The 12,561-nt window shown below is 40.3% G+C and overlaps 1 protein-coding gene across 2 annotated transcripts in view; it reads right to left on the bottom strand.

Annotated features, from left to right (window-relative positions):
• Window positions 1–3,382: 3,382 nt before the first annotated feature.
• Window positions 3,383–12,561, bottom strand: part of col4a6 (collagen, type IV, alpha 6) — a 221,439-nt gene continuing 212,260 nt past the window's right edge. The window contains exons 39-45 of one of the 2 annotated variants that reach the window (XM_060923953.1): window positions 10,697–10,816; window positions 10,213–10,473; window positions 9,888–10,037; window positions 9,487–9,603; window positions 6,924–7,115; window positions 6,435–6,721; window positions 3,383–4,996 (exon numbers count right to left, since the gene is read on the bottom strand). In XM_060923953.1, the coding sequence (XP_060779936.1) occupies window positions 4,736–4,996; window positions 6,435–6,721; window positions 6,924–7,115; window positions 9,487–9,603; window positions 9,888–10,037; window positions 10,213–10,473; window positions 10,697–10,816 (1,388 nt within the window). In that variant the 3' untranslated portion in view covers window positions 3,383–4,735. The remainder of the gene's footprint in view (window positions 4,997–6,434; window positions 6,722–6,923; window positions 7,116–9,486; window positions 9,604–9,887; window positions 10,038–10,212; window positions 10,474–10,696; window positions 10,817–12,561) is intronic. The other variant, XM_060924036.1, reaches the window with a different exon arrangement.

The raw sequence follows: 12,561 nt of genomic DNA, 5'->3' as shown, positions 1-12,561 counted from the left end.
GGAAAGGGGCTACAACTGTCACATTCCTAATATCAAGCCACTCCTGAACCAGAGACAATGTCAGAAGTGTCTTACCTGGGCTAAAGAGAGAAAGAACTGGACTATTGCTCAGTGGTCCAAAGTCATCTTTTCAGATGAAAGTAAATTTTGCATTTCATTTGGAAATCAAGGTCCTAGAGTCTGGAGGAAGAGTGGAGAGGCACAGAATCCAAGGTGTTTGAAGTCCAGTGTGAAGTTTCTGCAGTCTGTGATGATTTGGGGTGCCATGTCATCTGCTGGTGTTGGTCCACCGTGTTTTATCAAGTCCAAAGTCAACGCAGACGTCTACCAGGAGATTTTAGAGCAGTTCATGTTTCCATCTGCTGACAAGCTTTATGGAGATGCCGATTTCCTTTTCCAGCAGGACTTACCACCTGTCAGTACCAAATCTACCACCAAATGGTTTGCTGACCATTATATTACTGTGCTTGATTGGCCAGCCAATTCACCTGACCTGAACCCCAGAGAGAATCTATGGGGTATTGTCCAGAGGAAGATGAGAAACACCCGACCCACAAATACAGACGAGCTGAAGGCCGCTATCAAAGCAACCTGGGCTTCAGTAACACCTCAGCAGTGCCACAGGCCATGCCACACTCATGCAGTAATTCGTGGTAAAGGAACCCCAACCAAGTATTGAGTATTTAAATGAACATAATTTTCAGAAGTTGGACATTTCTGTATTGTAAATCCTTTTTTGATTGATCTTAGGAAATATTCTAATAATTTGAGAGACTGGATTTATGATTTTCATGAACTATAAGCCATAATCATCACAATTAAACAAAAAAGGCTTGAAATATTTCACTTTATGTGTACTGGATATAGAATATACCTTTTTAGAAGTTTACCTTTTTGAATTAAATTATGAAAAAATTAACTTTTTCCACAATATTCTAATTGTTTGAGATGCACTAGTATATTCATACAGTGAATTACTTCATATGTATTTACTGTTACAATTTTATTTCTTCATATATGCTATGCAGTCAAAGGTTTGATTATCACACTTGAACATCACACCCATTTGTGGGGCTTCCTCAAACAGTTGGAAACACAATTGTATTAGATGACTTTGTTTGCTGTGGCATTACAATTTCCCTTTACCAGAACGAAGAGGCCAAAACATGTTCCAGCATGACAATTTCCCTGTGCACAAACTGAGGTCCATGAAGATATAGTTTGTCAAGGTTGGAATGGAAAACCTTGAGTGGCCTGCACAGAGCACTGATCTCACTAATGATCTTGTGGCCAAATGGGCACATTCCCACAGCTACAATTTAAAATCGAGTGTAAAGCCTTCCTATAACAGTAAGGGGGGGCGGATCTGGAATGGGATGTCCAAAAAGCATACAACCCCGATTCCAAAAAAGTTGGGACAAAGTACAAATTGTAAATAAAAACGGAATGCAATGATGTGGAAGTTTCAAAATTCCATATTTTATTCAGAATGGAACATAGATGACATATCAAATGTTTAAACTGAGAAAATGTATCATTTAAAGAGAAAAATTAGGTGATTTTAAATTTCATGACAACAACACATCTCAAAAAAGTTGGGACAAGGCCATGTTTCCCACTGTGAGACATCCCCTTTTCTCTTTACAACAGTCTGTAAACGTCTGGGGACTGAGGAGACAAGTTGCTCAAGTTTAGGGATAGGAATGTTAACCCATTCTTGTCTAATGTAGGATTCTAGTTGCTCAACTGGCTTAGGTCTTTTTTGTCGTATCTTCCGTTTTATGATGCGCCAAATGTTTTCTATGGGTGAAAGATCTGGACTGCAGGCTGGCCAGTTCAGTACCCGGACCCTTCTTCTACGCAGCCATGATGCTGTAATTGATGCAGTATGTGGTTTGGCATTGTCATGTTGGAAAATGCAAGGTCTTCCCTGAAAGAGACGTCGTCTGGATGGGAGCATATGTTGCTCTAGAACCTGGATATACCTTTCAGCATTGATGGTGTCTTTCCAGATGTGTAAGCTGCCCATGCCACATGCACTGATATTGCTCCACTATTTGTCAGCGCAGAATTAGGGGGATTGGTGATCCTCTTCCCATCTTTACTTCTGAGACCCGCTGCCACTCCAAGATGCTCTTTTTATACCCAGTCATGTTAATGACCTATTGCCAATTGACCTAATGAGTTGCAATTTGGTCCTCCAGCTGTTCCTTTTTTGTACCTTTAACTTTTCCAGCCTCTTATTGCCCCTGTCCCAACTTTTTTGAGATGTTTTGCTGTCATGAAATTTCAAATGAGCCAATATTTGGCATGAAATTTCAAAATGTCTCACTTTCGACATTTGATATGTTGTCTATGTTCTATTCTGAATACAATATCAGTTTTTGAGATTTGTAAATTATTGCATTCCGTTTTTATTTACAATTTGTACTTTGTCCCAACTTTTTTGGAATCGGGGTTGTATGAGTGTGATGATAAGGTGTCCACAAATGTTTGGTTATATAGTTTAGCTTACATCATTTTACCTGTTATTTTATTGCTGGTACTGCTGTAGTGTATTTTATTTATAGTATTGAATTAGAATGCTATAACTGGCAGTCATTTTTTACCTTTCTTTTCTTCAGGTCTCTGACGCAGCACCCCATTCAGTGCCTATAGTGAATTATCGCACGTGGGCTGTTTTCTGATGTTTACAAAAGGGACACGTTCCATGTTGTCAGACACTCATTCATATTGTCATAATCAGCTTAATATTTTGGCATTACTTTAGAAATTAATATCTTCACATGTGTGACTTCTCCTTTTGTAAACATCAGAAAACAGCCCTGTGTGATAATCGACTACAGGTACTGAATGGGGCGCTACGTCAGAGATCGGAAGAAGAGAAAGGCAAAACAATGAGTGTAGAAACAGTCATTTTCTACAGTTTCTTTACAGTTATTGAGGTAAACGGACCCAGGTGTATCTATGTAGCGATCCTTTCCATGTTGTTAGACACTTATAGTAAAATTTTGAGCTTGCCAGTAGTGAAAACATGCGGTTTTCTTTGACATGGATGTTTGCCCCATAGGATTACAGTTATAGTGTTCTAACTCAACACTGGACTGATTTCAATTGTTTTTGTTCCTAGTAAATATTTGGACCAAAAGAGATGGGAAAAATAGGGCCCAGGTTTAAAAAAAATCCTTTCCTTTAAAAACATACTCTCTGATGGAGTTGATGGAAATTCTGTAATACAGTAAATGACAGATCAGTGGTGTCCATTTGCATAATTTAATTTCAACACTTTATTTATTAGGGAGCACAATTATACATTGAACCAGCTTTGGTTAAAAAATAAAATAAAATAAAATAAAATAAAAAACACATCAAAACTAATACTGGAAATCCAGCTAAGTGATAGACTTAAATTTCTGTAGGGGAAAATGTAATAATGTCATTACATGTAAATCAGTGTAAGAAAAATAAAAATACTGTTATAATATACACATACAGTATATATATATATATATATATATATATATATATATATATACACACACACACACACACAGTATCTATATGCCTTTATAAGCCATCCTTAATGTACAAATCATACATCCATCCACGTTTTGCAATTTACTACATTGTTTCTCTCCTACCATAGTATGAAATTGCAATTTAACAGTTTACACACATTACAGATGAAACCATACTGAAAAATCAAGGCTACCAAAGAGAGCTTAAGAAGCTAATGAATATAGTGGTTACATTTTGGCCTGTCTCTTTAAGAGACTTTGCAAACACACTGTAGAAAAACTAAAGGATAACAGCAGTGATTATAGACATTTCCAGTAACTGTAGGTACACTTTTGGATGTGGAAAGCAGTGAATATCTAATGCACAGATGCTCTGATTGGCTGAATGGCTCCTCGCAGACAACAAAGGTGAAATCATGAGCATGAAAATGATATAGTTCATTTGTATGTAGAGAGTGAAGTCTATTAATCAGTGTTAGACTCCGTGAGACTGTTGTTTAAAGAGTTAATTGAGATATTTGACATGGCACCTGTTGGAGGTAAAAGTGGAATGTTAATTTTCTACAGTTACTAATCCTCATATATATTTTTCCAGGTATTCATTTCAGTGCAATACTTTAAGGGTACATGTGTGGGGAGTTAGAGAGGATTATAATTTAAAGTGTTAACCACAAGCCACAATCTTCCTCATTTGTATACGCCACAAAGTGTTGGTTTGCCCATCTGCCCACTTTCCGTAATCACAAACAAGCAGGATATTATAGTTTCTTCCGTATGTCAAGGAACCTCCTCAAACGTGTCAGCATTGATTCAGACCAGCGCACTTTTGATTAGGTGAACCAGAAGATTTTGGCTTGTGTTGCACAATGTCTGCAATCTCAAATTAAGGTTTCAGTGCTTCCCGTTGGGGATTTGGGACACACTCTCCGAGGTAGCCGTGAATATGTAAGACAAACATTGAGTAGTTGAAATAAAAATAAAACAATGCATATTCTTGTAGCACCAATGTTGATAAGTGAAATAAGAGGAAAAAAAGAAACCTATCTTTACATGGAGGTGTTTGCCCCTCCTAACCATGGCCTTGCAGAAGGCTCCAAAAAGCACCAAGAAGAGAGGGTCTCATACAGTCAGCCAGTCAGTCAATATTTGCTTTCTCAATTCTTGTTCTCTATACTTTCTAGTAAAAGGCCCCGCTCCTCTCCTGGTGTGTTCACAGGCTACAAGATCTTCATGCAGACCTGACAGCGGCTGACGTGGCTGCGGTACTGCTCTCCCTTCAGGGTCCGTGAATCAGGACTTTGTGTAAACTGCCTCTCCTGTTGCACAGTGGTGAGCCAGAAGCTATGTTTGGTGTTGAAGAAGAAGCAGGTGCCCCGCACCCCGTTGCATTCGATAAAAGGTGTTGTACGGAAGTCTTCTAAACATGAGCCAGGAGAAACCAGCGACTGGCCACCTCCCTCACTCCCTGCAGCCGTGTGCTGATCAGAGGAGAGACACACAGTAACGTGGAGTTACAATAACACCAGCCCAGAATAAAGGCAAGGCTTCATTGGGTAAAATGGATTAAATGCAAAGGAGGAATATTGCTGTGCTTGAGTGTACATGTGACAAAAATAAAGGCTTCTTACTATATAGGAAATATGTAACATACAGCACTTCGGAGAGAGACGATTCACAAAAGTCACTTTTTTGAGGGAAATGAGAACGGTGAGGAATTATTGGGAGCTAAACTGAGCTGTGTTGGTGTGACGAGATGAAAGTGTTTGATTTAAAATAAAGCATCTTCTTTGAGGGTCAACTTTTTATTTACCATGCAGTGCAAAAAGCAGTGATAGATGTTTTATTAATCTTATTGTCAGAGCTTGCCCATAAAATGTTTCATTTTAATTTGTCAAGTTATATACTTCATGTCAGTTTTCTCTCACAGGCCAAAGGACAGGAGCTTTTTCTTATGGAGTCATCGTTACATTTATATATATATTAGTGCTGTCAAAAATGTCGCATTATTATCGCGTTAACTTGACTCAATTTTAACGGCGATACTTTTTTTATCGCGAGATTAACACTCTGTGACATGATGTAGGTTTTTCATAAGCTTTTGAAACTGCCAGGAACTTGGAACAGAACAGAGACTTTGCTTAGAAAAACGATAGCAGCTAGACTGTAATGTCACGCCCCGCACAGCCAGAGTCCTCTGCCCTCCCCCCAAAGAACCAGCGCGGGCAGCTCGCGCTGCCGCGCCTCGGGACGAAGAGCCACGGTGCTCGGCTTAGGTTTCGTTTTCCCATCGGCGGCTTCAGCCCGACTTTGCAGTGGCTGTGACAAGACGTGTTATACGGAGCCGTAGTAACTCGTCCCCTCACTTTTAATTACCCGAGCGCACGCCTTAACGCAAAGCGTGCGCACGGGTTATAACTCGTGCGCGTGCATTAATATCTCGTGCACATGCCTTATAAGTCGTTCCCACGCTTTTTTTTTTTTTATTCACCATGTCCCCTCTACGGCTCCGTAGTGTTATGCTCTGCAATAAAAAAAAAACGCATTGGTACAAAGCAAGCCCATTCACTTTTTTATGCTGATAAGAGAATTACAATGGTTTTTCATGTGACAAAAATGTGCGATTAAATTGCGATTAATCGCGAGTTAACTATGACAGTCGCGACATTAATCGCGATTAAATATTTTAATCGCTTGACAGCACTAATATATATTGTAGAGACACTTCTAGCTTCGCTAACTATAACAATATAAGTACTGATTCTGCCAAGTTATTATCACCTTTCTCATATTGAAAACTGCAGCAGTGTGTTTATTACCCAGGCTTTCCCAATTTTACTATTCTGAAATTCCACAAACATTCTCGGTTTTTAAAAGAGAGAGAGAGAGTAACAGAGTGTGTATGGGTATATATCTCACCATAAGGAAGGAGTAACCAATCCACAGGCTCCTCCACCCGTATGGACAGGAGGGAATAGTGACATCCTGGCTGTGGACAGCCACAGCTTGAGATGGGGCTTCACATACTGAACAACGGCTGATGTACTGAATAATCTGCTCATTGGCCACAGGCATCATGGGAATAGATGCTGTTGTGGATAGCCAGTAGGACTTGTCATTGCGGCTGGCGTAATAACAGAGTTCATTTGGTGTGCAGTAAAGGAAGGGAATAGTGCTGAAACGAGGTAGACAGGAGCCAGCCAGCCCTGAGAGACCAGAGAAGAAGTTGGAGATAGAAAATGAGAAAACAAATTATGAAGACCATTGAAAGAAAAATGAGTGAACACTAAGCTAATATCATCCTATCGATATTTTGCATGTGATACACCACTGATACTAAAACACTTGCATGTTTGCTGATGTTAATATTCACTGCACTAAAATCCTTAATGTCTTTAAGTGTCTTACCCAGGTCTTGGTTATGTGCCGTCTCCTGTCCTTCTACATAAAGCAAGCTGTAGCCATCCCACAACTTTTCCATGCCCTGAGGGCACATCGGGACCTGACTGGACTGGCTGTGTTTCACCAGAGTGTAGCCGATCCCAATGGTACGGCCAGGCAAACCTGCAGGACCTGGTTGTCCCGGACTACCAGGAAAACCTGAGCAAGAGCAGAGGGCAAGTAAAGGTGAATTGAAACCACAGGTAGAAAAGTGGCAACTGAGAGATAAACGGTAAGCTATTACACATTCCTCTAGAGTAAGGATTTGTTTTTTGATTTTTACAGGTCTGGCTGATTTCCATAATTTCTATGCACACTTGCCAAATGTCTGATTATCTTTTCCAAAACAAACGAGCATCTAACTTATTCAAAGCAAATAGCAACCTAACCAAAAGTATAAATTTTGCTCTGCTACAGTGTCTTGCAAAAGTATTCATCCCCTTGGTGTTTGTCCTGTTTTGTCGCATTACAAGATGGAATTAAAATGGATTTTTGGAGGGTTAGCACCATTTGATTTACATAACATGCCTACCACTTTAAAGGTGCAAATTATTGTTTTATTGTGACACAAACAATAATTAAGATGAAAAAACAGAAATCTGGGGTGTGCATAGGTATTCACCCCCTTTCGTATGAAACCCCTACATAAGAGCTGGTTCAAACAATTCACTTCATAAGTCACATGATTAGTTGATTAAGATCCACCTGTGTGCAATCAAAGTGTCACATGATCTGTCACATGATGTCTGTATAAATCATCCTGTTCTGGAAGGACCCTGACTCTGCTACACTACTAAGCAAGCAACATGAGAACCAAGAAGCCTCTAAACAGGCCAGAGACAAAGTTATGGAGAAGTATAGATCAGGGTTGGGTTATAAAAAATATCCCAAACTTTGAATATCCCAGGGAGCACCATTAAATCCATTATAGCAAAATGGAAAGAATATGGCACCCCTACAAACCTGACAAGAGAAGGCCACCCACCAAAACTCACAGACTGGGCAAGGAGGGCATTAATCAGAAATGCAACAAAGACACCAAAGATAACACTGAAGGAGCTGCAAAGATCCACAGCGGAGATGGGAGTATCTGTCCATAGGACCACTTTAAGCTGTACACCCCACAGAGCGGGGCTTCATGGAAGAGTGGCCAGAAAAAAAGCCATTGCTTAAGAAAACACGTTTGGAGTTTGCCCAACAGCATGTGGCAGACTCCCCAAACACATGGAAGAAGATTCTCTGGTCAAATGAGACTAAAATTGATCTTTTTGGCTATCATGGGAAATGCCATGTGTGGCACAAATCCAACACCCTGAGAACACCATTCCTACAGTAAAGCATGGTGGTGGCAGCATCATACTGTGAGGATATCTGTCATCTGCAGGGACAGGAAAGCTGGTCAGGACTGAAAGAAAGATGCAAAATACTAAATACACTAAATACAGGGCAATTCTGGAGGAAAATCTGTTTGAGTCGGCCAGAAGTTTGAGAATGGGACGCAGGTTCATGTTCCAGCAGGATGATGACCCTAAACATACTGCTAAAGCTACACTGGAGTGGTTTAAAGGGAAACATTTACTGTAAATGTCTTGGAATAGCCTAATCAAAGCCCAGACCTCAATCCAACTGAGAATCTGTGGCATAACTTGAAGATTGTTGTACACCGACGCAACCCATCTAAAATGAAGGAGTTGGAGCAGTTTTGCCTTGAGGAATGGGCAAAAATCCCAGTGGCTAGATGTGCTAAGCTTAGACATACCCCAAGAGACTTGCAGCTGTAATTGCAGCAAAAGGTGGCACTACAAACTATTGACTTTTTGGGGTGGGAATACCTATGCACACTTCAGATTTCTGTTTTTTCATCTTAATTATTGTTTGTGTCACAATAAAACAACAATTTGTACCTTTAAAATGGTAGACATGTTGTGTAAATCACATGGTGCTAACCCCCCCAAAATCCATTTTAATTCCAGCTTGTAATGCCACAAAACAGGACAAACACGAAGGGGGATGAATACTTTTGCAAGACACTAATGACATGTCAACATGCCCTTAGACTTTCTTCCATTATGATATAGATTAGTGGTGCCCTGCAATGGACTGGCAACACATCCAGGATGTATTCCCATTTATAAAGTCTAATTTTTAAGTTTATATGAGAATATATTCAGATAGCGTGATATAAGGTGTGCTTGGAATACTGCTGAACCTGATCACACCACTACAACCTCATAAGAGGCCACCTTCAGGGCTGCAGAAAAAACGTTTTTAAGGGTTTTCATCACCAAGCTTAAGAAAGGAGGCTCACAGAACTCCAAGCAATTCAACAGTTTTCTGTTGATCAATAATGCTTGAAAATACCTGCTCGTCTCATCAAATATGAAGAATAAAAGTCAGGTCAGCTGGAGCTGGAGTGAGTCTTAAAGCCCCTCAGATGCTCCCAAACAGTACATTCCATTTTCTCTCAAGCACACACCTTTTTTTTTCCACTCACTGTTCTCAGGTTTGGTCACAATATTATTCAATTCACCTTTGTTACCACTGGGTCCTTGATATCCTGGAAATCCAGGGTCTCCAATTGTTCCTGGAGGTCCAGCTGGACCGGTGCGTCCAGGTTTGCCCATCGATCCAACTTTTCCTTTAGGACCTACAGATTTTAACAAAAAAAACAAACAAACAAACAAAAAAAACCCCTGCAAGTCCTGTATATATGCAATACAGTAAACTTTAAATAATATTTAAAAAATGGGTTCTGTTTTGTTTAAAAATGGGAGTCAAACTCAAAATAATGTGCAATGAATGTCTTTTTCTCAGAGACCAATTTGTTATCTTTCAAATACAACAAGGTACTACTGATGCTTGACCCTAAGGACTCTACATTATTTGGACAATATGTAATGAAAATATTATTAACTGTGATATGCAGCTCACCTGGACGTCCAGGGAAACCAGGCTGGCCTGGTGATCCTGTATAACCAGAAAGACCAGTGGCTCCTTGTGGACCAATATCCCCAGGTGGCAATCGGATGGGTTCTGGGGGTGGGAAAATAGTTCCTGGAAGACCTTTGCTACCAGGATTACCTGAAAAGAAGAAATAGAGTTCATGAAATGGCACATATTTAAAAGAGTTCTTAACTTCAAACAAGTACATGGAAGGTAAATTGTACCTTGGACTGTAATGCCAAAGCTTGGTTTTAAATATTTAAAAAATGTTGTTCTATATATTTCAACAGACCTGCTATGTTTATTTACTGACCCCTGAATCCTTTTGGTCCTTTGCTACCATAACTTCCCTGATCTCCAGGGAAGCCTGGACGTCCTGTTAGTCCACTAACTCCAGGGTCTCCTGGAGAACCTTTTAATCCTGGGTTGCCAAGTGCTCCACGCCCTCCTGCAAATCCAGGTTCACCACGTTTCCCAGGAATTCCAGGAATTCCAGGAAATCCAGGATCTCCTCTGTCACCCTGGTCTGTTCCAGGTCCAGCTGGACCTTGAGGACCAGGTGGGCCAAGAAGACCTATAAAAGAGACATTGTTAAAAAGATCCTCATATGGCTGGCTTATTGGAAGATTAGTTAGACAGGGAGCCAGGAAGTTAAAACGCTGTCCTGGAAGAGGCATTTTCAAAACCAATGAGATAACAATCTGAAACAATTCTGAATCTCATTCAGGTGACTTTGCTCCATGCTCAGAAGATTATTCTAGTTAACTGGATAGTCACTGACCAAAGAGCAGAATTACCTCTTTCACCATCTAGTCCAGGTAGACCAGCATCTCCTGGAGGACCAAGAATTCCAGTAGAGATGGCTGATCCCCCACGAGGACCTGGAGGACCTGGGAACCCTGGCTGTCCAGGGTAACCTAACAAACACCAAAAGAACTGGATTAACATATTGGGGAAAATACTGCCGCATACAGCCCTGAAACAGAACATATATCTCTGGATCTTGAAATGTGCATTTTGTTGATTTAAAGCTCTGCATTTCTTTCAGAGCCTTATAGTGTCTTGCAAAAGTATTCATCCCCCTTAGTGTTTGTCCTGTTTTGCTGAATTACAAGCTGGAATTAAAATGTTTTTTGTGGGGTGAGCACAATTTGCTTTACACAACATGCCTACCACTTTAAAGATGCAATTTTTTTTTAAAAATTGTGACACAAACAATAATTAAGATGAAAAAACAGAAATCTGGAGTGTGCATAGGTATTCACCCCCCCATGTCAATACTTTGTAGAGCCACCTTTTGCTGCAATTACAGCTGCAAGTCTCTTGGGGTATGTCTCTATTAGCTTAGCACATCTAGCCACTGGGATTTTTGCCCATTCCTCAAGGCAAAACTGCTCCAACTCCTTCAAGTTAGATGGGTTGCATTGGTGTACAGCAATCTTCAAGTTATGCCACAGATTTTCAACTGGATTGAGGTCTGGGCTTTGATTAGGCCATTCCAAGACATTTAAATGTTTCCCTTTAAACCACTCCAGTGTAGCTTTAGCAGTATGTTTAGGGTCATTGTCCTGCTGGAATGTGAACCTTTGTTCCAGTCTCAAACCTCTGGCTGACTCAAACAGGTTTTCCTCCCAAATTGCCCTGTATTTAGTTCCATCCATCTCTGAATACTATTGCAAGAAACTGTAGTTGTTTGCTTAATATTATTCACTAAAAATCAGAAACTTTTCAAAACCTAGGGACTATGTATATATACATACCGTAAAATACCAAATAATAGCCGAGTTCCAATTAACCGCCGAGTTCCCTTTAACGGCCGGGTGTACGCGTGTGTTGTGACAAATAAAGGCCGGTTCCGAATACTCGCCGGGGTCTAAAAAAAAAAAAAAGCGTCCGAACGTTCTATCTAGAATCTTGAGGCCCAGCACTTTTCTGGTTTTCTGGTGTTTAAACAATTTTGCATTGCATAGTTTTCTACCGAAACAATATGAATGAATGAATGAATGAATGAATGAATGAAATTATTTCTATAATACTGTTTACAACATTTTGTTACATGATAATAAACATGCCATTTCAATGTTATAATCTTGGTCTACTGTAATATTTCTTGAGGAATGCAACTCCGTAACTTTTGACAGATGTCTTAGCCACCCCTTTGGGTATACCCAACGAAAGCCAGCGTGTGTGGTGACATTGAGGACTGCGGGTTTCCAAGGTTGGACTGCTGCTTCTGTTAAACGACCTAAATTGCCGAATGCATGCGTCAAAGCACACACTGAGTTTTATTAAAGACCTTATACCATTTCACTTGCCCTTACCCATTCGGATCTGGAAGACGCTTTACAAAAAAGGTGAGAGCGTTCTAACATGCATTTCAGTCTGCTCGCGGCCAATCTAATCCAAGGGGCCTTTTCAACAAGTAATCTGTCATGCAAGTTGGGCAGAAGCACGCGTCAGGCAGGCAACATGTAGGCCTACAAGTCAGTAACCTATTCAACTAACTTTCATCCGAACTTTAAGTTTTCTACGGGGTCGAGCCACCGTACCAACTCACTCGGGGAATAGGCTCATATCCGCCAAATAGGGAGAAGTCTTGGAGAGAAACGTGATGCAAGATGACAGTATGTAGCCACTGCAGGTCACTTATTTTTCAGCATAA

This window comes from Neoarius graeffei, chromosome 1 (assembly GCF_027579695.1).
Source record: "Neoarius graeffei isolate fNeoGra1 chromosome 1, fNeoGra1.pri, whole genome shotgun sequence".
Classification (NCBI taxonomy): Eukaryota; Metazoa; Chordata; class Actinopteri; order Siluriformes; family Ariidae; genus Neoarius; species Neoarius graeffei.
Note: the sequence above shows the minus strand (reverse complement) of the source record. Positions and strands in the feature narration are given on the sequence as shown.